The sequence below is a fragment of the Bison bison genome, unplaced genomic scaffold (genome assembly GCF_000754665.1).
Source record: "Bison bison bison isolate TAMUID 2011002044 unplaced genomic scaffold, Bison_UMD1.0 scf7180017864304, whole genome shotgun sequence".
Lineage (NCBI taxonomy): Eukaryota > Metazoa > Chordata > Mammalia > Artiodactyla > Bovidae > Bison > Bison bison.
Window position 1 is genome coordinate 15,327,661 of NW_011494876.1, and position 26,677 is coordinate 15,354,337.

Genomic DNA, 26,677 nt, shown 5'->3' on the forward strand with positions numbered 1-26,677 from the left:
GTCCCAGCTCTAGAACTGTGATGCAGGCCGAGCCCAGCAGAGTACAAGGCAGGGAGGGTCCACCTTGATGCTGGGTCAGGGGAGACAGTCAGTGCAGCTGGGCCCCAGAAGATGACAGGGAGCCCTGTGGCCTCAGTCTCTCTCCGTCTTAAGTCCTGGACCCTGGCAGCCATCCTCATGGGGGATGGGGTGGGGTGCCCAGCCACCCCCAGACTGAGATCCTGCCATGCATCTCTGATTGACCGTGTGTCCCTGGGAACCAGGCCCTCTCACTCCTCTGGATAAAACTCCACTGTGACATCCTTCCATTAAATAGGGCATGTTCAGAAGAGAAAATTGCTACTATTTTCCCCTTTTACTTCACTGTCATCAAAAATTGATCCCATATTGCATCCTTATTTCAAAGAATGAGCTAAAAAAAATAAAATAAAAATTCCCACTCCTCAGAGTGGCAGCTGCATCAAACTTCCCGTTCCTCTCACCCCCCCAAAAAGAAAGGAAGAAAAGGAAAATGGGGCCATGGAAGGACCACGCCACTGCCAACCCTTCTGGAGCTGTTGAATGTGGTGGGGCCATGGCTTTGGGAGAGAGGAGGGACGGGGCCCAGTCTGCAGACAGAGGGGGATTTCAGTCTGGTGAAATGTGGTAGAAAATGGGGTAATTGGGGGAGGTTAATTTGGATCTAAATGGAGCAATTCGTTATCTCAATAAGAAGCATCTTGTTTTCCAGGGAGACGGCTGTGCCTGCCAGCCAGATGCCGACCAGCCCATTGGCTCGGCGCAGGGCCCTGCCGCCCATCCTCAGGAGATCTAGCCTCCCAGAACCACTTACTCTCCTTGGCTCGTGGGACGGGGAGGTGGAGGAGCAAAGACGGGTCCAGGAAGGGGGAACAGTGAGGCTGAGGCTGGGGAGTGTGTGACACCCCACAGAGCACGGAGGCCCCCTGACTCTCAGAGCAGTCTTCCCTCCCATGGGTTTAGCTGCTTCTTAAAAGAGGAGAGAGTGAGTGGGGTGGGGAGCACAGTTTAATCTGCTTTTTGACAAAATATTGAGCAGCTCTCCACAAAAGCACAGGGTTTTTCCCACAACTAAGGGGTCATATGCCACAACTAAAAAATCACACACGCCGCTACTGAAGATCTGGTGCAGCCAAATGAATTAAGTATATTTTTCAAAAGCACAAAGTTGGGGCTTCCCTGGTAGTCGAGTGGTAAAGAATCCACCTGCCAATGCAGGGGACACGGGTTCAATCCCCACTCCAGGAAGATCCCACATGCCATGGAGCAACTGAGCCGTGTGCCACAACTACGGAGTGCCTAGAGCCGGTGCTCCACAACGAGAGAAGCCACCGCCATGAGAAGCCTGAGTACCACGATGACGAGTAGCCCCCACTCGCCACAGCTAGAGAAAGCCCATGTGCAGCAACAAAGACCCACCTCAATCAAAAAGTAAATCTTTTTGAAAAATAAAAAGCACAAGATTTTAAAAACATAGAATATGTATAATAAGAATGAGACAAAAGAGCCAAGATAAGCAACCCCAGGACCAGCTGCTTGGTCTAGTTGAGCCTCCTCCAGTTTGACTGTGAGCCTCCTGGTAGCCAAAGGAACAAGGGGGAGCCAGTGCTTTGTGTTCTAACCAATAGAGATGAGACATTTAAATCAACTCCCCCAGAAGCCAAGTCTTGCTTCCCATGAGTTGGTGTTTGGGGGAGACTTTCACGACATGTCTCTCAGCTTCTCCCACCTTTACTAGGAGCAGAGTCTGGGAGCATACACTTGGGCTGGAGTCCAGAGCATGTCCCTCCTCCCAAAGCCTCAGATCCCATCTGGTCCTTGCCAGGGACTGCGGGCGAGAGCTGCTGACAGTGCTAGGATCACCAGTCCCACAGATGTGGCCAACGCAGGCTACAGCGTGTCTGATAGACGTAGGGGTGCGTCCTGCTCTACCTCCTGCACATTCTGTGGCTGTGGAGTACTCAACCCCCTTGACCTGTGCCTCCTTCTTCTAGAAAATAGACCGGTAGCAGCAGCCTCACCCCTCATGGCTGTGTGGGTCACATGTGGACTCTGGGCCCCCATAAGTGATAACTGTAGTTATGAAGGCACCCAGTGGGGCCATTGGTTTGGGACTGGGGCACACGATTTCCTTGCTCTGGTCATGTGTCTAGCCTGGTGTTGGTTGTACCATGAGTATGGGCTGGGGGGGCAGGGTGAGCATGGAGACAAGGGGAAGCCCCTCCCTCCACTGTGAGCGCTGTGAGAACAAGGCAGAGAGCCTCATTTGGCCTGTGTCTCTGGCACAGGCCCTGAACATGTTTGTTGAAAGAAGGAGGAGGGGCCCTGGGCATCTTCTGTTCACTTACTCCATACTGTGGTTTTAGTTTGTATAAGATAACACAAAACAAAGTGATCGCAGTGGGGTGAGAGATGGGAAAAAGGTAAACTGGGGGACAAATTGAGGGCACACGGGAGAAGTGGATCACTAGGCATGAATGAGGCAGGTGGCAGCCAGAGGGCCCGTGTGGCCAGGTGCACACAGCAGGCATCAGGGCCTAGGGGTCCAGAAGCTTCCGTGTGCCCAGCCACAGCAGGAAGCTGCCCCGCCCACCTGAGCCTTAGGAGATGAATTCCTGACACGAAGGTGAGGACCACCTACTGTGTGCACATGGGTCTGAATGCATGTTTACACACATGCACACATATACACAGGGGTTCCCATGCCCTTGTACGTATGTATTCACATACATGGGGCTTCTTAATGTTTGCACTTGTATTCACATCCTCTCATGTGGGTATACCTGTGTACATGTTCAAGTGCAGATGCACACACATACTCCTTCAATTCCAAGTCCTCCACCCCCAGGACTGCAAAACTGTTGACCACAAAGTCCAGCGGAAGAGGTCTCCTCTCCCACTGGCTACTAAAGCAGAAGATCCCTCGGGCACCTTCCTCCCTGGAGGCCCAAGAGTCCCCAGTCACAGGAGTCCCATTGCCCCCGCTTTCCTGTGGGAGAGCACTAGGAGGCTTTGGGGGATAGGGGAATGATATCAGGCTTCAGAATACTGGGGAGGGAAGGTCCCTATGGCCAGGACCTGACCCCGAGGATGGGTCAGCAGGCCTGGGCCATGCAGAGCAGGGGGCTGGCAATCGGATGGAGGCCTTCAATACCTTGGTGGGCTGAGGCTGGGCTGGCCCTAGGGCACAAAGACCCTCCCTGCCCCACAGAGTGCCTGGCTCTGGATTTAGAGAAAGGAAACAGACACAAGAATGGTGAGCAAGTTCTACACTTAGCCTCATTTCTCACCCCCACGCTAGTGGTGGGGACGGGGCAGGGGTCCCACCTCTTGCTGAGCTTTGATGTTGCCACCTGTGAAGTGGGCTGAAGATTGCTCATGGAGGGTCTGCCCTGACAGGCGTGGAAGGGTGGCCCTGGGGCTGGTCCAACCAGCCCAGGACTCAGAGTCTGCTCCTCTGGGCCCTGCCCTTCCATGCCCTTAACTCAGGCAACAGCCTCAGATCTAGGCACAGCCTAGCACTGCTGCTGCTGCTGCTAAGTCACTTCAGTCGTGTCTGACTCTGTGTGACCCCAGCACAGCTGTCTGCAAAGGATCACTAAGCTTAACACTGATGAACACAAACCCACAGCAGCACCCCCGCCCTAATGCTGTGAGGGTCACAGGCTGTGCTTGGCAGCAGTGCTGGAGGCTGACCACAAGTGGAAGAGGGCTCCTGGGGGCCCAAGGTCACCGAGTGACCTTGAGAACGTGCAACCCCCACCTTCTCCACATACACCTCCTATCTTCTCTGGCCTCAGCCTGGGCCCTGGGAAAAGGGCAGGAACTCTGCAGCCACCCAGGGTAATGAGTGCAAGGTCATGCAGTGAAGCTGAAGATGAGCTCAGGCCCACCCAAGCCTCCTCCTGCCCCCGAAATCTCTCACCCAGCCCCAAAGTGTTCCCTTGTCCCATTCTGTCTGATCCACAGCAATCCAAAGGCTCCTTTCCTCCTCAGAGGGTCTTCAGGGTCTCAGAGGGGGCTCAGGATGTTTCATGAGTGAATTGATGAGTGGGGGAGGGAGGTTTGGTTACGCAGTCCCAAGGACAACCCCCCATCCTGCCCTCAAAGAGCTGTGAGTGCAAACTGAGTAACCCCCAGCCTTGAGTCTCAGTTTCCTCATCTGGAAAATGGGTTTGGAATGGGACCAGCTTTGTAGGGGCTGCTCTAGAGATTCATGAACAGTGCGGTGAGTGCTCAGTGGCTGTGACAACAGGTCCAAGTGCACTTCCAGGTGCAGGAATTCCCTGACAACCCTAAATATTTCAGGAACACTCAAAGCCCCACCTGACCACAGCCGTGGCTTCTCCTCCCTGGAAAAGTCCTGACCCTTTCCTGTAGTTTGCTGTGGCCCCGCTCCAGGAGCTACTTCCTTCTTCAGCAGCCCCAGGTCAACACGTCCTCACTCCCAGGGACATCTGACTCTCTCACTGTTGTGATGTTGTTTAGTCGCTAAGTTGTGTCTGACTCTTTGTGACCCCACAGACTGTAGCCCACCACGCTTCTCTGTCCATGAGATTTCCTAGGCAAGAATACTGGAGTGGGTTGCCATTTCCTTCTCCAGGGGATCTTCCCGACCTAGAGATCCAACGCGCATCTCCTGCATTGATAGATGGGTACTTTACCACTGAGCCACCAGGGCTGGCCCTTCCTGATAAGCGCAAGTGCCTCCAGGCTGCATGTGGTCAGCACCTCAGCATTCTCCTGTTTTCTCACTGATGCAGTGGTGGTGGATGGTGCCATTTTCCCATTTCACAGGGAGGAAAACTGAGGCCAGGAGAGATGATTTCACCCAGTTAGGATAGATCTGAGTCCACTGTGGGTCCATCACTAGAGGGGTCTCACCCGCACAAGGACCAGCCTGAAGGCCGGAGGAGATCAGTGGCCGAGGTGGCCTTAGGCAGCTGAGATTCAGGGGTTCCTGTCCTGGGAGGTGGCATGATAGAGAACAGACCCCCTGACCCTTGTCCCAGAGGAGAGGGGCTGCAGCCTGAACTGGAGAGAGAGGAGGTGGGGAGAGATGCCCCAAATAGGCCGGCACGTGCTGCCTGGCTGCCGTCCCACCCTCCCCAGCTGGTGCCATGGCTCTATGGCCGTTGCTAGGCATCTGTAAGGCCCAGGTGGGCCCTACCTGTCGTGGAGCAGCCGCGCAGTGTGGGGTAGGCACGGGGCCCGGGCAGGAGCAAGGCCGCCTCCGCCTGCCCGCCCTCCTCTCACTTGGCAGCAGCAAGCAGAACCCATTAGCGCCTGGCAGCCCGTGTCCCACGGTTCTGACAAACGCCTTAAATGTTGTCGCCAAGGCTCCAGCTGTCCCTCCGGCCGCCTTTACTCCTCGTAATAACCAAGTGTCGAGGCTGATTGGAGCAGTGGGATGCAGCCGGTATTCAGAGCAGCTTTTCCCCTGGACGTCTCCACCTGGCAGCCAGGCTGCGCCCACCCCACCCTCCGCCTCCACGCTTTTGTCCGCCTGTCGCCTCTGCCCAGGCCCCCAGCATCACCCCCGGGCCAACCAGTGCCCTGCCTCATGTTCCAGGTGGGGCCTGTGCTGCTGCCCACCAGAGCTGGTGGGCAGTGTTGGACTGGAGTCTCAAGCATCCACATCCAGCAGAATGGTGACTCCAGTGGAAAGAAAGACACGGCTCCCCTTCCCAGCCTTCCGGGTGACCTCTGCTGGGGAACCCCTGCTTTCTCTTGGTTCAGCTTCATCTCTCAGCCTTGGTATCCTTGTCGGAGGAATGGGAATGATGACTGGGCTTCATGGAGCTTAAAGGGAGCATATGTGTGAAGCAAGGTGTGAATCACAATGTCCTGTGGAAGAGATTCGGCCACACTGAGACCACAAACACCCTAGGACAGAAGGACGCTTGGGAGGAGCAACCACCTGCATCAGCCGTCCTGGCCCCTCCTCTCCCCAGGACTGTGTGAGGCTGAGGCTCCCGTTTGGAATCCCCTTCCTTCTCTCTTTCTAGCCTTGTCCTTCATATTTGGCCTGCTCTTGCATCTTCCAGGAAGCCCTCCCAGTTTGGTCTAACCACACTACCCTCCCTCAGGTTTTTGTTTTGGCTGTGCCGTGCGGCAGGTGAGATCTTAGTTCCCCAACCAGAGATCGAACCCATGCCCCCTGCGTTGGGAGCACAGAGTCTTAACCCCTGGGTCACCAAGGAAGCCCCTCCCATAGGTTTTATGTGACCTTTTGAGCGGGTCCTAGATCCTCAACGTTGTCTTATTGTCTGCCTTCATCCTCCCATGGCCTTGTGAGGTCAGGACTATTCAGAGCTTCATTTTAGAGTCAAAGTAACTAAGGTTGAATAGATTAAGTGACAGTGGATATGAACTTGGACAAACTCTGGGAGATAGTGAGAGAGGCCTGATGTGCTGCAGTCCGTGAGGTCTGCAAAGAATCGGACACAACTGAGCAACTGAACGACAACAACTAAGGTTCAGTGAGGGACAAGCATCAGTCACCCGCGGCAGACATGATGCCCCTGGCTCTGCCCGCCATGGGGCACTGTGGTCTCTGATCAGGGGAGTAAAGTCAGCCTCACCCTCCCAGGGGCTTTACCCACCCCACCCGCTGGCCATGAGGGCTTCCTTCCTGAGACACCCAGTTACAAGCACCAGTGGCCAGGGCAGATTTGGTTGGTTGATTTATGATGTCTGACCACTGAATCACTTGTTTACAGGTTCCTTAGTCTTCCAATGATGCTGGAGGGTGATGGGCAGAGAAAGGTAAAGAGTAGTCTCTGTGCATTCATGAGACCTCCTCAGGGATGCAGAGGGGATGGGCCAGGTGGTGGTGAGGGCAGGGATGCAGGTGGTGATCCCAAGGAGACGTGAGACGCAGGCGGTGGAGCGATGGCCACAGTGAAGGCGGTGGGGGTGATGTTGATGGTGGAGTTGACGGTAGACTGATGATGGTAGTAGTGACAGTAGCGGTGTTGGTGGCTGTGACGATGGGAATGAAGGTAGCAGTGGTGTAGCTCCTGGTGATGGGGGTGACCACTGGGGATGACTGATGGCGATGGGAATAACTGGCGATGACGGTGGGAATGGTGCCAGGGTGGTAAGGACGATGCTGGCAATAGTGATGGGCTCATAGTGGTGGTGGTGATGGAACAGTGTTGGCAGTGGAGATGGGGAATGTTGGCCAGGAGTCATGGGAATGTTGATGGTGGTTAAGTAGGGATCAGTGGTGATGATGGAGGTAATGGCGCTGATAGTGATGAGAGAAGCCCTCTGGTGGTGGCAGAGGTGGTGGTGGTGGCGGCAATGGGATTGTGGGGCTAGCAAGGCTTCCTCTGGAGTGTTCCTCATGACAGAGTCCACCAGGCAGCCCTGCCCACATGTGGGCCATGCCCAAGCTGGCAGCAGGACTCAGTGGGGCTTGCTTGATTCTCTTTTTCTCTTAACCTCCAATGAGCATAGCCTTCTGGGTAATGAGATGCAAATTGACAGAAAAGACAATGAGCCAGCCTGCGGCCGGTAGGGCAGCTTTTAGAGTCAGACTGATTGCCTCTGTGCCAATTTGCATGGCATTAGCTGTACACGTCTCCGCCAACAGGCTCGTGCACTTCATCAGAGGTCACCTGGATGGCTGCATTCAACAAGGGGTGGTGACCTGTGATCTGGACAAGGGACAGGGCAAGGACACTCTGACCCTGACCTGACCAGAGCTCCAGGGTGTGGTGCCGAGAAATCTGGACCTGTGGGAAAGTCTAGTGTGTGAGGGGACTTCATGGTCAGCCAGGGATGACCATGGGTCTGATTTGGCCAGCACCATGGTTCCATCTGGGCATGTCCAAGAGGACAAACAGGCCTCAATCAAAAGGAAGGCCTCAGTGCAAGTCCAGGCTCTGCCCCTAACTGGCACCATTGCCTGGTCAGTCCCTCCAGGCAGTGATTCCCCCACTGTGCAGTAGGGGCCCCAGCCTCAGTGTCTCCACACTGAAAGTAATGATCATCAAGCCCAGCCCTGTCTATGGTGTCCTTAGCCACAGTTCTCCACATCAAGATTATGTGTTGCAGCCCTCTGAGAGGACCCATCCTTGTCACTATTACTGTCACTTAAGGACTGTGCCTGGGATAATTCCTAGAGTGGGACCCAGGGGGGCTAAGCACGGCAAGGACCCAAGTGGATGCTCAAACCCAGTCCTACAGGCCGCCTGCCCATCCCTCCTACTCTGTCCAAGGTGCTGAAAGTCCTGGCCCAACTGCCCTGGGTCCTCGCTGCAAGGTGAGCCAGGGGCCCCTTCCCTGCCACCCTTGCTCTCTGAGCCCTGCAACCTCTCTGACTCAGTGCAACTCAAGACATCACCGCATGCCCTCCCCCAGGACAGACCACAGTGGAACCAGGGGCTCTTTCCTTCTGACCCCCACCTCCAGCCTCGCCAGCACCCCCTCAGGCACATCCCATGCCCCTCTGGCCCTGCCTCCCTCCTCACCGTCCCACTGCCTCTCCCCCCTGAGGTTAGGCCTAATCAGAGCTAATCAGAAAATTATGAGCTGCCTGATTACTGATTAGATTCCTAATGTTAATAGAGTCGAGAAGGGCCCGCTCAGGCTGTGTTTTAGGAAAAAGTGTAAAAATAACATCAAGGAAAGGGAGCATAGTGGCTGGGCGAGGGCTTGGGCTCTGCCGTCCTCACAGGCAGGGGCTCCAGCTCTGCTGTTCTAATTGGTGGGGGGCGCTCAGGCTCAACTTTCAAGTGGAAATACATTTTATAGCGGGAGGCCTCCTAGCACCCCGAAATTCTGCCAGCAGAGTTGCTACCCCAGGCAGCTCTTCCTGCAGAGGGCTCTCAAGCTCTGCTCAGGACAGTGAGACAGTTGCAGTGGGAATATAGGAAGGCCCTACTGCTGGCTCACCACATGTGAGCAGGGCTGTGTCTATATTGCTCACGGACCTACTCATTCCCACACAGTCCAGGCACACAGAAGATGCTTAATAAACTTTTGTTGACAGGGAAGAGGAAAGGTCACAGCAATGCCTTCTCTCTGGAGCCACCACCCTCCTGTGGTGGGGCATAGAGGCATCTGAGAAGGCTTCCTGGGGGAGGGTGTTGGAGCATGTCAGGAAAATGTACTCATCTGGGGTGGGGGCGAGCAGGGGGTGCCGAACTCCCCAGCGGCCCATGTCCACCTCCCCCAGCCTCTCACTCCAGCAGGGCCCCCATGGCTTTTGCTTTGAAACCATCTCATCACTGACTTGACAGCAGCGGAGTGGGATTAATGGATGCCATTTTTATGAAGTCCAGAGGGAGGTCAGGGTCCCGGAGAGCATTTCAGACACCCAAGGCAACCCCTTGGCCCCTCTACGTGGGTGCCCCAGTGAGGCTCATACTTAGACTCGGCCTCCCCCGTGCTTACCTTTACTTCCACACCACCTGGTACCCCTGGGGTCTGTCAGTGCTGCTTCTGACCTGGTCTCTGCCACCTCCATCCCAGGGAAACCCAGGACCTCCAAGACAGCAGGTCCCTAAGGGCATCTTCTGATCCACTCCCCCCGACCCCACTCCACTGGCCATGGCAGAAGCCTGTGCCCAGCTCTGGGGCCACCGCAATCCAAGAATCAATTCCCTGCCCTCAAGAGACCACGTCTTGGAGGGAGCCAGACACAACAGTGATGGAGACACCACAGGGGATTCTGGAAACCCAAGCCCGGCAGGAGACCGGGCTTCCAGGAAGAGGTAGATGGGCACTGACTCCTAACAGACGCAGAGGGGGCATGGAGGGCCGTCCAAGTTCAGGGCACAGCACAAACAAGTGTAGGGAACCTAAGCATGGCAGGAGGGCAGAGTTCAGGGTCAGCATGGTAGGAGTAACAAGTTTGACAGAGCCAGGCCACACAGAACCCTGTAAAGGATGCCACAGGAAAGGGGGGGGCGTGGTCGGGGCATCCAGGAAGCATTGACTGGGGGCACAGGAGCCTGAAGGTATGAGGGCCCAAGGCAGATGAGCTTATGCCAAGCAGCTTGGGTGGGAATCTGACATTGGGTTGGAGCAGGGGAAGGCAGTGTTCTGGAGAGGAGAAAGAGGTCACCGTATAGGGGGCTTTGGAGGGGAGCAACTTCTAAGGGGTGACCGTAGGGAAGTGATATCCCAGCCTGGGTGGGTTGAGTAGGACCTGGAAATGGGCCCTTGGTCCCTTCCTGGGGCAGGGCTGAACTGAAGGCTAAGGTGCTGGGGGACAGTGGATAAAGGTGGTGCCGAGGAGACCGACAGTCTATCGAAATGAACTTCGGAGGGGAAGAGGTCAAGTCAAGGTCAGAAGGCCCAGGAGAGAAACGAGGTTGAGAGGAGCAGTCAGAAGGTCCTGGGGTGAAGCTGAGGGAAGAGGCAACCCACTACCTGGGACTGTGTCCCTAATTTCCAGGGTGAGTCCACATCCTGCCTTCTGTCCATGCCTCGTTCGCACCTCCTCTACCCTGGGAGGGTCGGGTGGGCTTCTGGTCCCTTTTATGGCCCTGAGAAACTGAGGTCCAGAGAGAAAAGTTCCGTGCTTCTCAAAGTACATGCTGGGTCAGTCACCAAGCCCTAGGAGCTCGGGCCTTCTGAGTGGCCGGGGCATTGTCCCACACAGGGACACACACACCCATGCCCACATGTGTGTGTCTGTAGTACATGACCTGATGGGGGAAACTTAGACAAATGGCGTGTGGTCCTGCTCGTCTCTTCCTCCTGCCCTGGGCCTGATAACCTTCATGTGATGTGATGTGTTTTTTTAAAAGGATGAAAGAAACTTTAGTAAATTACACCAGGTCTTCTTTCAGAGGGAGGAAGGCTGACAAAGCTGGCAAATTTATGAGAAATTCCACCTGGCTCCCCAGGGGCTGGTTCACAGTGGAGACGGGCAGGTTTCATGCTGGCAGCTGAGGACGTGCCAGCTAGGTTGGCGGGTTCCGACCCACACGAGCCCCCTGAGGGACTGTGCTGAGCAGGGCAGTGCCTTGGAAGGAATCTAAGCAGCCTCGGAGTCCACCTGGCCCAGCCCTCGGCTCGGGCTCCTCACCACCAAGGTGCCTCCATATGGCAGGGCTCCAGGGCCACAGCCCAAAAATGGACCTGGTGCAGTATATTGGACTTACTTGCTTAAATCTCACCAGGGAATCTCTCAAAGGTGCCCAGTGGGGGACCCAGGAGCCAGCAGCAGGGACCCGGCAGGACAGGGCCCCAAGAGCCGGGCCTGCCCTGCTGCCTTTACATGAGGCCACGTAGGGCCACTCGCATCCCCTCCCAAAGCAGCCTGATACCAGAGCTGAAATCTCCCATTTCATCTGTGGTTCCTGACAACTGCTCTGTAGATTCATCCTGGTCCCTGCGAATGTTCCGCCAGCCCCCAGAGCTCCCTTTCCTTGCCCTGTGTCCTGTTGACACATTTTCGTATTGACCATCGTTCCCCGTTGAAAGCTAAAGCATTGAAGCCAGTGGAATTTCTGTCATCACCTGAGTGCCACTTCACCTCCTTTCCTTTCCGGGAACAAGCATCTTGGAGTCTATGGCTTTTCTATTCCTGATGTGAAAATGTCCACTTTGGGGATTTCCCTGGCGGTCCATTGGTTAAAACTACGTGCTCCCAAAAGCAGGGGCAACGGGTTCAACCCCTGGTCGGGAAATTAAGATCTCACATGCCATAGGGCACAGCCTAAAAAAATAAAATAAATTTTTTTAAAATTTATTTTATTTTTAAAATTAAAACAAATTTTTTTAATTAAAAAAGTCCATTTTGGGGTTCATACCAGTAATAGGACAGAGTGGGTTTTTTAAATGTCAAAATGTAAGCTAGCAACCATCCTTGGGGGCTCAGAATTATCCTTTCTGGTCTGAAATTCAAGCCTCTGGACACCAGGCTCCCCAGCCTCATCTCTGTCTTCATCAGAAGCCACCCCTCCCTTCTTCATATTTTTCCTGGAAAATTGAAATACAGGCTGCCCCTTGTGGGTGGGGACCGAGGGGGCACAGGCTTCGATAACCAAGACCAAGGTGCCCATCGGGAGTGCACAAGTGCAGTCCTGGGGCTGGAGAGACGAGTGCCCCTTCCAGAGGGGAACCACGGCTCGAATGAGCTTTTCCCTGTTACATGTATTCTGACCTTTTAAAAAAAAAAGAAAAAAATTCCATTTTACTACTTTTTTTTATCAACTCATGGAGAATTCGTGTGGCTGGTAAGGGAAAAGGTCAGGGAGCCTGTCGCTGCCAACAACAGTGTGGGCGTCACGTGGCAGCTCCCCCTCCGCCAGGTGCCCTTTGCAGCTCGGAGTGTTTGTTGTTTTCCCTGCAGTTTTAGTTGCTGAATTTTTGGTCTGGGTTTGGGGTGTTTGTGTTTCATCTGTTCCAGTGGTGGTTTCATCTTATTTATTTATTTTTGGTTGCGCTGGGTCGTCGTCGTTGTGCGAGGACTTTTCTCTAGCTGCAGTGAGTGGGGGCAGCCCTTCACTGTGGCGTGTGGGCTTCTCACTGGCGTGGCTTCTCTTGTTGTGGGCACAGACCGCAGGGCATTTGGACTTCAGTAATTGTGGCACACAGGCTTAGTTGCTCCACGGCATGTGGAAAATCTTCCTGGACCAGGGATCGAACCCGTGTCTCATACATTGGCAGGCGGATTCTTAACCACTCCATCACCAAGGAAATCCTATTGTTTCATATTTAAGCTGAAAGCATGGTTAATAAAGAAAGTATGGGTCAGATGTATCGTGAGACAGGTGCCAGATGTGCCTGGAGTGGATGGATTCAGGAAAGGTTGGAAGAAGGGGCCGTGGAGAGGGCAGGAGGGCAGGGATGAGTGCCATGCTGCCCAGAAGGTGCCATTGGATGGGAAGGCAAAGCCACCCCTACCTGCCATGTTTAAGTTGGGGGTCCTGTCAGCCTGCTCTGTGCACACTGGTGCACTTCTCTTTACCCCCTAAGAATCCAGGAAAATGGGCATCAGGACAAGAGGTCGTGGTGAGTGAGGTCGTGCCCATAAAGCTCTGAGCAGTCATAGTCGTCAGGACACCCACCACTCACGTCACAGGCACTGTCCGCCCACACATGCACCTTCCCCAGGCCACAAGTTGTGCAAGAACAGGGCCAAGTAAGGATTCTCCTGGCCCCTGACTGTCTATGGATGTACCTGCTTAAAAAAGGTGGTGGACAAACAGGCAGACACCCACTTAGGCTGAGGCGGCAGGAAGAAGGGACCCACAGCACCAGGATTTCTCAATCACCTATGCATCTTCCCCTATTGTCAGCCCTGGGGCTCCAGCGCCCTTCTTGCTAAGCTGCATCTTGCTTCATTATTATGCAGATATTTTAATTATGCAGATATGTTTTTAGACAGTTTTACATATGTATATTATTTACTCATTAGACCATAACAGCTCTGGAAATTGGAAATCTGTATTTAGTATCTATCAGTACACAATACAAAGCTAATATGGGGCCTGCAGGTGCGGAGGGAAGCAGGGTGGCAGGGGCAGCAGTCCTGTGCTGGGCAGGGGCTTCAGGGTACCCTGGTACTTACCCTGTGACACCAGCGTTGGAGTGGGGTGGGCTCGGAGCCGCATCTGAGAGTCCAGTTACTGATACCCTCTCCGGGGGACAGGGCCAAGGAACCACTCTGGGAAACAGGTCCAGAGACCTGTGGCCAACCAGCCAGGCCCCACCTGGCCAGACCTGATCCTTCCCTGGGAGGTTCAGCATCCTACACCAAACATCACACCTACATCAGAATTACTGATGCCCCCTCCACCACTTCTTCACCAGGGGCCCGGGGCAGTGGCACTCATGCTCAATCCCCTTGCAGAACAGGGAACAAAAGAATCCACCTCTCAGGTGTCTTCCAGGGGTGGGCTGGGGAGGGTGAGGAAGGGCTACACCTGTTGTTGGATGAACTGTGCCATCAGTCCAGCGTAGCTCCAGGGACAGTGTCTGTGTCTGTCTGTCATCATCACCTTCTTTGCCCCGCTCTGACGGTGTTCTCAGGGCACCTACTTGGTGCTGGGACTTTACTCTGAGCTGGCTGCCCCTGACCTCCACCTCAGAGCCCCCATCACAGCTTCTGCCAGGCTCAGCCCCCATTGGCACAACTCTAAATATCCTGTGCCCCACAGGTTCAGGACCTTTTATCCTAAGCCTCTCATATCGTCTTGGAAGAGAGAGTAGCTGTAACTAATTAAGACCAAAAAACTCCTACAGTCTGTCCCTCTGGGCTGCACAAAACAAATCCTGTTTGGTGGGCAGTTGCTCCCCAGACCCTTACAGGCTAGGCCAGCACGGGACAGGGTAGGGCTGGGGGACGGGTTTTCCAGGTGAGAGGAGTGGGAAGGAGGCCAAGAAGAAGTGGGGTCCCCAACCTGGGGGGAGGGAGCGGGACCTCAAAAAGGATGGAGCAGCCTGAGGGCTCCAACCCCACCCCCTGCCAGGCCCAAGCCCCACCCCTCCCAGTACACAGTGGAATCTTACCCTCCAGATGTTGGCCTCTGAGGAGCACCCGCTGTGGCCCCCAGGTCCCTTATCTCAGGTCACAGTCTGTCTCAGCTCCACAGCAATTGAGAGACTTTGAACTTAGTGAAATTCAAAGGTGTCTGTGCAGGGGGCTGCTCCCCTAGGGGAGCTTTGTCCACAGCTCAGTTCTCCTCTTTCTTGCCTTTTCCTGTAAGAACAGTTTCCGGAGCTGAAGGAAATTGATTGTTAAGTGAAACCCTCTGATAATTGCCTCTGAAATGCCCACTGTTACCGTGATTGACTTGGCCGTGAACAGCCCTGCTCAGCAGTCCTACCACGGTTCCCTCCAGTGCCCTGGCCACGATGGAGACATCGCAGGCCAGGCAAGCCACCATAAGCAACTTCATAGCAGCGTCATCCTCACAGGCGGCCCTCACCCTCCGGGATGTGATGAAGGAGAGTCTCAGAGAGGTTAAACCACATGCCTAGGGTCACATAGCTGTCCGGGCAAGTCCAAACTCCAGCCTTCACCCAGGTCCACAGACATTCCTACTTTGATTTATCAGATGGTCATTGTGTACCTCCTTTGCAACCCACTCCAGTGTTCTTGCCTGGAGAATTCCGTGGACAGAGGAGCCTGGCAGACTACAGTGCATGGGGTCACAAAGAATCGGACACAACTGAGTGACTAACACTTTCAGTGCTCATTGTGTACCTACTACATGCTAGGGGTCAGGCTTCTGTGAACTTGCCAGCTGTCAGATATAGCCACCACCAAGCTCAGAGCTCAAGAGGAAGAGCAGAGGGTTTTCTGAGTTCCGTGATGGGGAGAGATGGCAGCTTGGCAGGGATCAGGGAGTGGTTAGGAGGAGAATGGAGTCTGAGCTGATGCCTCAAATATGAATAAAGGAAACAGGCTGGAGGAATCTGGGCGGGAGTGCAGAGGAAGGAGCAGGAGGTGCAGGGGCCTGGTACCGGAAGCACCAGACACCGCAGGTTGCTCTGAGAGCAGAGCCCAGAACCCAAGCAGGGAGCCAGTCCCAGGGAGCAGGCATTCAGGGTCAGGGGTGGGAATGGAGCACATCTCCCCCGGACAGGCAGGAGCCCTGAGACAGACAGAACGGTGTTCCCACCGCTGCCCGTGCCCTGCCGGGAGTCTCTGTAGATTCTCCTTTACTTCTGGACCTCAGTGTCCTTCCCCATCCTGCCTCCCCCTGGCCATCAGGGGGACCAGGGGAAGGTGGGAGGGAAGTGCAAGGAGGATGAACCTCAGGGCAAGGTGAAGACAGAGCTGTGAGCTGTCTCCCGGCAAGTCCTGAGCAAGCCTGAGTGCTGTGGGCTCTCTGGAGACGGGTGCCCAGCAGAGGGGAGGGGAGCCCGTGGACTGGCCAAGGGCGAAAGGAGGCTTGCAAAAGAGGTGAGGAGGTGACAGTCTGATAAGTCTGACTAAGGTGGTGTGGCGCACATCCCAAACAGAAAGAGGGGATAACAGGGAGGCCCGGAGGTGGGCGAGGGAGCACATGCTTAGAGCCAGCGAGGGAGACACCAGCATACTTGGCATTATGGGCAGCTTCCAGGGGTTGGGGCAAGGGAGCTGCCAAGAACCTAGCTGCCCTCTGAGTGGGTAAGGTTACTACCTCTAACATACTATAGGCAGGAAATTGAGGGCTGGGGGAAGAAGTCAGGATTTGAACCCAAGGCTCCAGGGTCCCATCCCGGGGCCCCTTGTGCGAACTCCTGTCCTCTCCCCTCTCACCCTGAGACCCAAGGGACCCCGAGCCTCCACAGCCTGCCCCGTCCACCCCCATCCAACTGCCTCAGCCCTTCCTCCCGCACCACCAGGCCAGTGTATTTAGCAGTTTCCGCACGTCTAGTGCCTGGGGATGGACTGATTGATCTGTAACACTGAAAAAATAATAATGGCTTGATCGTTACTGAGGATTAAAAGTAATCCTTTCGCTGTGGCTATTGCAACTCCGTTATTCACGAGTCAGCGGGCTGACCTGGGCCTTTGAGCCCATGGGATTCCATAAGTTCAAGGAGGCTGGGGGCTGGGGCTCCCCGCCCCCGGTCTCCCTCACCCTGGCTGCTAGCCCAGAGAGCCCAAGGGGCCATCGGTCCCCATATTCCTGAGGCCCATGACTCCCAGGGTCAGACCTAAGCCCTCAGCGGGTGAAGGAGCAGGCATCCTCCACCCAGCGGGGGCAGTAGGGGCCAAAGAAAAAGTTCCTCAAGGGCTTGGCCCAGTTTGGAGATTTCAACTAGTGTCACTTTGATCTTTGCAACCCCATCAACCTTGTGGCTTTTCCGTGGGAAGGGCCCTGATCTGGTTGTTCCCACGTGTGTTCTAGTCTCATCCTCCATGAAATGGCAATGGCTCCAGGCCCATTCTGAGAAGGGTCTGGCGTCCCTGGGAAAGTGGTAGGTCACCAGGCAAGGAAAGAGGGTGTGCAGTGACTGCCCGAGGCTCGCCCCTTGAGGTGTGGCCCCAGGGAATGCTCCTGGGGCTCAGACACTCCTATCCAGGCCCCGGTGGTGGGTATGCAGGGTCAGTGCTCGGTTAACAGGAGTGACAATGTTGTTAAGCCCGTGTGTCACACAGTATGTCCTCTGCGGAAGGGCGCTGCCAGCTGTGAATCAGGGACTATCAGGGCCTCGGCGTTGGGTGGGGGTGCTTGTGGTTTAGGCTGAGAGGATGCCCCCAAATGGAAAGGGAGGAGCAGAGGCTGAGTGCAGGGGAGCTCCTGGGGTCTCAGAAAAGCTTTGCCTTTTCTGTGCAGAGCCACAGGTAACTGCCAAAGGTTTAAGGGTTTGTGGAGAAGCAGGACTGTGATGCACCCCCAGACCCACATTTCAAAAGCTCCAGGTGTCATGTGGAGAAAGATAGTGAAGGGCAAGAGAGGACACAAGAGTCTGGGCTGGGGATGATCAGTAAGGTGGTTAGAGTAACAGTTAAACTTTTTTTTTTTTTTTAATGGCTGTGCTTGGTCTTTGTTATGGCACACGGGCTTAGTTCCCTCGCAATATGTGTGATCTTAATTTCCTGACCAGGGATCAAACCCACGTCCCCTGCTTTGAAGTTGGATTCTTAACCACTGGACCACCAAGGAAGTCCCAAGAGTTGCATTAAGAGTGAGATGTAGGGGGTAATAGTCACAAGGAGGTTGGGCTCATTCCAAGAGGGGGTGTTATATGCTCCAGTGGGCCTGAGGATTACCCCCAGAAAGGTACCTAGGCATTCAGAAGGGGCCAGGACTGGAGGCAGGATCCAGGAGCCATCTGGGAGAAGAGAGGCCTATGGTTCCTGAAGCTAGATTAAGGTGGGGTGGGGCCCAGCCAAGCAAGTATGGCAGTAACAGGTGGGCAGAGGACAGAAGCTACAAAAAAGACAGGTGGGGTGGCAGGAGGCTGTTGCGATGTGAACTGAAGACGTTTGACTCTTAAAGGGACTTCCCACCCTGCCCCATGTCCCCCAGCCTCACAGCCTTCCCAGTATTCAGTGCTCTTGGCCAGAGGAGGAGGGGAAGTCAGGCCCAGCGGGAGCAGGGGATAGCTTTGGGCAGCCTTTCTAACAGCCAGAGGTGACATCCTGCCCAGAGGGTGGAGGCTGCAGCTCTGTAAGGATCCCACCAGGCTCCACCACGCTGGAGGGGAGGAAAAGCTGGTCTTTCATTTCCCCTGGTGTGCAGCTGCCAGGCTTTATTTTAGAATCTCCCCTCTGGGGCCCACAAGCCATCAGGCCTGGACTGAGGGATGGGAGTGTTTGTCTTGAATACCAAGGGGCCAGGGGGCAGGACCCTACTGCATCACTCATGGGGTCAAGTGGAGAGGACACTGGGGATCAGAGCCTCTCCCCAACCATGAGCCACTCTGTTCCTCCCCGGGGCGTGGTGGACCCTGTAGAGCGTGCCCTCGGACCTTGGTCATGGGCTGCACAAGGCAAACTCAACGGTGAAGGCCCAGCCCAACCCAGGGTCGCTCCGTGACCTCAGGCAGACTGCTCACCATCTCTGTGCCTGGGCGTCCTCAACCGGGGACACATCAAGCATGCTGTGGATGGTGACAGGTACACCTGATGTGTTGCTGGCTTGGGGGTGGTGGTGGTCAAGCCTGGATGCAGCAGGTGACCAGTTCAGGGTGAGTCATCATTACCATTAATAAAACTTCACTCAGTTCCGTGGGAGGCCCTAAAGGGCCAGGCTCAGTTCTGTCCTCAGAAGCCTCAGTTCAGTCGCTCAGTCATGTCCGACTCTTTGTGACCCCATGGACTGCAGCACACCAAGCCTTCCTGTCCATCACCAACTCCTGGAGTTTACTCAAACTCATGTCCTTTGGGTTGGTGATGCCGTCCAACCATCTCGTCCTCTGTTGTCCCCTTCTCCTCCTGCCTTCAATCTTTCCCAGCATCAGGACTTCGTAAAGGGGCAGGATCCACGGAATCCACAAAATAAGAATCTCTGGGCAGTGAGGATTCAGGCCCAGAGGGTAGCCAAAGGGTTTCTGTGCCTCCTCCAGGAAGCCCTCCCTGATGTCCTAAGTTCCCACAGCTCTGAGCTTCCCCGAAGCACCTCAGCTACTCCTGCCCTCTTTGTTCTGCCTGGTGATGTGTCTGTTTCCCCTTCTGGACTGTGGAAGGCAGGGCTGGCTCTGCCATGTCTCTGCACATCAGCACTGTCTGGCGCCAGGCGTACTGGGTAGCAAAGTGCAGGATACACAGACAGCTGTGCTCCGAGGCACAGGGGCCTCAGTAGAGGAGGCCACAGCAATCAGCGCCGAATGATGCGCCAGGCTTGTGTGGACAGAAGGCTTGGACATCGCTGCTGGGAGGGGGCTTGGGAAGCCAGGACAAGGACAATGGTGGTGGGTCTGGGTGGGCAGGGGTGGGCCGTGGGCACCTCCTACTGGGTCCCGAGCAACCAGGAGCAAAGGTGCATCAGCAAGGCACTCTGTCTCTCGTGGCGTTTCATCCTGGACTGGGAGGGCCTTCCTCTTGGCGCTGGGGTGATGCTGGTTTGTAGCGAGTCGAGAGTGTCAGTGAGTTTGGCTGCAGGGCCTAGGTCCTCAATCATCTTGGGGATCCCCCTGCCATCCTGTGGGCTGGAAATGTGACTGAGCTGAAGTCCGGGGAGTCCCGTGGAGATGCCACTCGGGTCACTCTGTACAGGCTTCACCTTTCCTGTGGGTGGGGGAAGGGCCCACAAGGCAAGCTGGAGAATGTGTGGTGCTAAGGAATCCCTGAGGGGTCTGGCAGGATGTCCAGGGAACCCCTGAGCCACCCTGGTCCCAGGGACTGCTGGGGACGGAGAAGCCTCTAGGCTGGAAACAGACCTCCCTCAGTCTCTGACCGTCCTGTGCTCTGTCCCTCAGAGATTGGCTGATGCTGCAGAGACCTTCCAGAAAGCTCACCGCTGGCAGGACAACATCAAGGTAAGAACTGCAGTGGTCTCCGCAGGCCCTGGGACCTGTCCACCCCCAGCAAGGGTGGATGTGAGTGCAGGGGAGGAGGGAGGGGAGGCTGCACTCACCCACTGGCGGGGCACCAAGGGGTCCATGGTGTGGAGCCAGGAACCCTTGCCCAGCATTCAGCAAGCATTTGAGGTTCACGAATACACTGTCGTGGGAGAGCTGCTGAGGGAGAAGGACCCTATCCCCTTCCCAGACTTCCCTTCCAGAAGGCCCCCAGGCTGGGATCGGGGACCAGGCTGTCATAGCCAGGAAATCCTCTCCTTTCACCAGCAGAGCCCAGAGTAAGTGGAGGCAGGAGATGCTGGGAGCAGGACTCTGCTTGAGGACAGAGTGTCCGGAATGTGGGGAAGGGGAGGAGCGCCTCACTGACCCCCAGCCTCACATATCCAGGCAGCGTGTTTGATTTGGGGTGGGCTGGAGACACCTTTTGTGTCAGGATCACAGTAAATCCGAAGAGAGACCGAGGCAGGGTTCCTCCCAGATTCAGGAAAACCCCCCATGCCAAGGCTGACCGAGCTTCTGGGGACCAGAGAAGTTGGCAGGGCTCGCTGTGTCCTCCACAGCCACTCGGGACTGTGGCCACGCTTCCCAGTGGTCTCTGTGCTCAATGCAGGGAGAGGCACTGAGAGCTGGCCCCTGGAACCCAGGGGCCGATAGGGGGTGGGAGAGGCCCTGACTCACTCCAGCTCTGAGCCCGGTGCCTCTAGGAGGTGGGAGGGACTGTTATTCGTGCTTCACTGACGAGGACCCTGAGGCGCAGAGTGGCTGACCTACCTGAGGTTACCTTTTGGAGGCAGAGTCACAGCCAGCCTGTCAGATGCCAGGGGGGCTCATGTCTGTGATGTAGACCCTGTAAACTGGTTCCTTCTCCCAGTCCCCATCCCCCAGGTCACCCTGAACCCCCACCATAGCACTCCTCCTTTGCTCCCTGGTGGATACTGGGTGCTACCCTCAAGGAGCTCACATGGGGTTGGAGGTAACTAACAGATGATTGTCTATAGTGAACACGTAAATCAACTAGTGATTTTCTAGACCCCTCCTCCCTCCCTGGGAGCTGGGGGCTGGCCTTTTCCTTGCTTCCCATTCCAGCACTACAAACCCAACCCTGGGCCACCATGCCTCCTTAGCCTCTTAATCAGAAATACATACAACAGCAGTCACTTTGCACTCCCTGGGCACTTGTACCTGCCCCCGCCTGCAAATAACAGCACCCTGGCGACTCCCAACAAGGCCCAGCCTGAGCCTGCACCCAAAGCCCCAGGATCTGGCTGTCCCTGACTCTCTCATCAACCTGCCTCCTCTCTCCCCTCCTCCTGTGCTCCAGCTACACCCAACACCTAACTCCAGCCCCGTTCCTGATCTCTCTACCCACTCCGTTCCTCCCGGAAGCCCAGCTTGTCTTGCGTCTTCCCAGTGAGGCTGTTCTGGCTACCAGCACATCAGCGCCTCCACCTGCTGGGCCTCCAGAACCCTTGGCTCCTGCTCTGTCCACTCCTTTGTTTATGACGTATCTACTCCCTCCCCTCCCGGCCCAGGACAGGCTTGAAGAGCAGGCACAGAGCAGGGTGAAGGAATTGGGGAATCAGGGACTGGAAGACCTCAGCCTCGCTTTCTCTCCCTCCTAGTCCAGGCCCGGAACCAGAAGAGGAGAGGGCTGCCTCAGCCCCAAACCCGTCTTCTCTTCCTGACTCTGCAGAAAACTCAAGGGTCATCTTAGTGGACCTCTGACCCCTGACTCCTCATTTTCAGTCAATCCGAGACAGGAACAGCTTATCCCAGGCCAAAGAGGGCACCCCAGGGGCCTACTGGGAGGCAGAGCCCGGGTCTCAGGGGTGTCCAGGTTCTGAGACAGGTGCTTTTGAGGACCCATTTCCCGCACACTGGGCACAGTTACCCAGCAAGAGCTCGCCCTTCTCTGAGCTTTAGTTTCCCCATTTGACAAAGGCCCAGCTAGAACTAGGGGCTGTCAGCCCAGGTGTGATGTGTGAAAGGGTCCACGTGTCAGGTCATGAGGTGCAAGTTGGTGATGGTGTGGGTGCACCTCTGCCCATCCCGGCCCATGGGCTCTGGGTGTTCCTGTCCTGAGGTGGAAGAGGGCTCTGCTGGTCCCTGTCCTGACCTGAGATGCCCCCAGCTAGGGGTGTGACCACAGGGCCAGTTGGGCCCAGCCTTGTTTGCCTAATGTTTGTCGCTCACCCCCACCAGGCCATCAGTCTCCCTGTGTGTCCCACAGGCAGGGGAGGGTGGTGCTGTAGGTGCCGCCTCCTTTCCAGCTGCACCGTCAGGGCCATTCTCCTCCCCAGAAGCGGCAAGCTGCCCAGCTTCCAGGCAGAAAGGCATCAGCCCTAATGCTGGGCCCATTAGCCACTAGGCTAGCCAGCCCTGCCTGGGCTGCCAGGCAGAACTGCCAGGGTGGGAACTGTCCATGCCACGGGGACGTGGGAACTTGAGACTGCTTAAAGGATGGATTTTTGTCCCTTGTAGGCACACCACCCACCCTTGAAACTGTGCCCTTCCCAAAACCTTCAGGAGGTGACAGCTAAGGAAGGACCCATATTCCTCCCCAGCACTCAGGAGTGCTCGCAGCCTGTGCCATGGCCCCGGTGGCAAACTTGGGCCCTTTACACGAGCCAGGCCTCCTCCCAGGAAGGTCCTTACCTCCTTCAGAAGGGTGGCACCTCCCACTCCAGTTAACTCCCCAGAGCTCATCTTTCTGGCCACAGCTCTAGGGTTAGCCCCCACTGCCCACAGCAACCGCCTTTGGTGCCCCCATCACAGATGGCTCCCAGTGCAGCTCCCCCAGGCCAGTGGCCCCGTGGGCTCATCTGTCTGCCCTGCTCACGGCTCCTGTTGGCCAGAGGCAACTGAGCCTGATTCAGTGCTGCCCATCACCTGTCCCTATGTCCAACCAGGTGCCCTGTGGACAGAGTGACCAGAGCCTCGGGCTTCTTACCTCTGAGTGGGGTAGGATGGCACTCGGCAGTTCTGGGCACAGAGGAAACCCTTGACCTGTGGAGCCACACTGGACTCCACTGCATGGTCAGTAGGCTGTGGCCCTGCCTGTGTCAATGGCACCCAGCAAGTCTGCGTGCAGACCTCTGAGAAACAGACAGTGGTGTACCCCCTCCCACTCGCACACAGGCACACACACACTCACACCATTGACACCAGCCCACGGACTTGCAGGATCCTGCAGTCTGCAAAGTCAAAGCTGGGACAAGAGAACATCTGGAAGGGAAGTGCCCACCGTGTTCCTCTCCCTGGTCTCAGGTCATGACCCCGCACTCCTGGCCGCAGCAGGGATAGAGAACCTGTAGCCACAGCCCTGGCCGCAGCCTTGAACACCGGGGCCCTTGTTAGCAGGCGGCCCCTCCCACGGCCCCTGCAGACAGGCAGCAGGTGCTTTGGTGCACATAACACTTAGGGTTGATGGAGATGGCCCGCCTGGCGGACACCGTGCCTGGTGCCAGGGCCTCACTGTGCCAGCGTTATCCTCCATCTAAACGGTCACCAGGGAGGAGCCAGGCCAGGGCGTGGGTCAGTGGGGGCAGGAGAGGCCATGGTCCCAGGGCCTCAGTGCCAGCCCCAAGGCCTGCAGGAGACAAATCCCTCCCCTTGGAAGTGTGATGGGGGAAGCGGTCCTGCCCTGGGGAGTCTGATGGGAGAGACGCAGCCCTTCTCTGGAGAGTCTGATGGGAGAGGCGGCACTGCCTGGGTACTCGAAGGGAAGGCTGTGAAGGCTGGGCCAGGCCAAGGAGCCGGCTGGACAGGACAGGTGGCTCCCCGGCCTGAGGTCTGCCCCAGCCATCGGGCCTGCTGCCTGCCTCTCTGCCAAGCCGGCGACAGACGGCTCTCTCGGAAAACAGTCCACTTGGCTGAGCTGAGCTGGCCGTGAGCCAGGGCAGGAAGGCCAAGCGTCCTCACTGGTGCAGCCAGGGAGCTGGCCTGGGTCCTGCGTGGGAGCCGGGCGAGCAAGCGGCAGTCGGGTCCGACCCAGCCACGGCAGCCGCCTTCCACAGCACCAAACGTAGGTGTCAACTGCTATTCCCCGTGCACACCCCACCCTCACTTCCTCGCCCTCTGCCCGCCGGCCAGCATCCCTCATGCTCTCTCTTGGAGAGCGTGTGTGTTGTGTGTATACAAGAGCTGTGTGGGCCCCCAACCCCGCCTCTCACGTGTCGTGTATGCACAGAAATCCACCTGCGGGGAGATGTGTGTGAATTCAGAGGGGTGATCCCCCACTCTCTGCCTGGTTTGAGCAGAATGGCCCCTAAAATAGCCAGTAATGGAGGGACTGTCAGAGGTGTCAACCCTGGACATTAAGGACACATGTCTCACCCCAGCCAGGGGGTTTCTTCCATATTCAGGCCCTTCCTGGGGCTGTGGAGTTGTCAGCACAAGGGAGCCCACTCATGGGTCGAGTTGGCCCAAACCTCTGGAGAGGCCTCGCTCCCTGTCCTCTTAGCATCATCATTCTTACTTTACAAGTGGAAAACCAAGGTGGAGCCTCATGGAGGCTGAAGGGTTTAACAGGCACCCTTGCCTTATCAGTGAGATGGAGGTGACCCCAAGGAGTCCTCATGGGGCCACAGAGACTTGTAAGGCTTCAGCCTTAGTCCCCACTCACTGTTCAGGATCCCAGAGCTCACATGTCCGGGCCCGGCCAGGAGGCCAGGACCCTCTGCCAGGGCCCCTGCATGTAGTCACCAGGTGGTACCACCTCCTTGTTGTGTATCAGAGGCGGGGGCACCTGCAAGCCTAAGCAGACACAGAGGCTTTCCAGGGACCCTTCCACCGACCCTAATGACCCTGTCCCGCCACATCCCCACTTCCACATCACATCAGACATAGTGACCGCAGCTGGGTTTACAATGTATTTTCACACATGTGACCTTGCCTGCCACCATCCAAAGCTAATGCCACTCTCTACCAAGGAAGGGGCATGGGCTGGCCCTCTCAAGGTGGGAGAGGTAGGGAGGAGTCCTGCCAACGTGTATCCAAGCCCCTGGGGGACAAAGTGTTGTATTAGTCACTCAGTCGTGTCTGACTCTTTGAGACCCCATGGACTGTAGTCTGCCAGGCTCCTCTTTGTCCGTGGAATTCTCCAGGTAGGAATACTGGAATGGGTTTCCATTTCCTTCTCCAGAGGGACAAACACTGCATACAGATTCCTGAGCCTCACAGGCAGTCTGGAGGGGGGCTAGAATCCTTCTGTGTGACACATTCCCCCCGTGTCACTGATGCCACCAGCATCTCATCCTGCACTGAGACCGGACAGAGAGACAAAGGGAGCCATTGGAGCAGTTGCAGGGATGGCCCAAGTGAACGCCAGAATCCCAGGGACCGTCCCAAGTCAGGCAGGACCCAGGCCCGGCCTGTGAGGGGATCCCAGAGGAGGGTCCCTGCAAGGGTCACTCTGGAGGCCTAGAGCCACCAACCCCCACCCATGCCCTTTCCTGTCCTTGCAGAAGGTTTGCCTAAAAAGTTGGTGAGCGAAGCCACATGTTCTAATCTGCAGTCCTCCCACTGTGCCTGCCTGTTTTCATTACGGAGGGAAAGAGCATCCGAGCCCTGTTTATAACCCCCTTTTAGATAACAAATCACATTTTCTTTTCACCAGCGAGTGTGTTGAATTGATATTTTTCCCCTCGGTTTAATGGGTTTGTGTGTTCAGGAATGATCTTCATCAACCGAAACTCCTTATTGTGTTTGATGTAATGTCAGCTTTCATTACGCGCTTCGGTCAGAGCCGGGCCCAGGGAAAGGCCGAGCACCCTGGAGCCTGGGCCCCAGCCCTTGCCCCTACCCTGGGCCTACCTGAGCTCCAGTCTCCCTGGACTGGTGGGTGGGCAGGTGCGGGAGGGGTTGGAGATGAGTTGAGAAGGCAGGATGGAGCCAGGGTGCGACTCCTTTTCCCTCCCTGACTTAGTGTCCTCTTCTGTGTAATGGAGTCATGGGGCTGTTGGGAGAATCCTATACTGCAGTGTGTGTGAGGCCCTGATAGACACAGCAGATGCCTCACAGGACTGAAACTTCAGTCTTTCAGTCATTAGGAGGTTGTGGTCTTACCCAAGGGCGGTGCCAGGTGTGTAGTCTATGTTCCAGAATGTTCACACTATGCCCATAGGTCCAGCCAGTGCCCGGCATCCCCAGACCTCTGATAGGAAACAACTCATACAAGCCTGGGTACCAACCATCTCAAGCCTCACACCCAGCACCTGGACAGTCACCAAGGCTAAGCTCCTCCCTGAAGCCCGAGGAACCTGAGCCCAGAGAGAGAATACCATAGCCTGATGTCACGCAGCACATGGGACCCAGCCAGGCCCGGGCAAGGGGTAGCCCATTATGGAGTAAGCGCTGGCTCGGTGTTTTACAGCCAGACCTTTGGGAGCAGACTTGGTCATCATTCCCACTTGCAGACCACAAAGAAACAGGCTCCCTGGCAAGCAAGGGCCCACTAGGGCCATGCTGCAGGTTCCTGCCGAGGAACGCCAGGGGAGGGCGGCTCAGACTGTGGCCCTAGCTCGAGCCGTGCCCTAGGGCCATCGAGGCAGGGGTGGGGCGGCCCATCCTGAGCGGTGGCACCTGATGGCACCAGATTCACCTTCTGGCGGCCTCTGTCAGCTGTGCTCAGTTCTGATTAAAGATCATTAAACATGAAATTAGCCCGTTTGTATTACGGGTCCCCGGGGTGGCCGGTGATTATGACGTGCAGATGGCCGAGAACCCCGGC

At 56.2% G+C, this 26,677-nt stretch overlaps 1 protein-coding gene across 1 annotated transcript in view; it reads left to right on the top strand.

Annotated features, from left to right (window-relative positions):
* The window catches only part of CACNA2D2 (calcium channel, voltage-dependent, alpha 2/delta subunit 2), a 70,525-nt gene that overhangs the window by 18,959 nt on the left and 24,889 nt on the right, over positions 1–26,677 (top strand). The window contains exon 2 of the mRNA XM_010851950.1: positions 19,846–19,905. Within this exon, the coding sequence (XP_010850252.1) occupies positions 19,846–19,905 (60 nt within the window). The remainder of the gene's footprint in view (positions 1–19,845; positions 19,906–26,677) is intronic.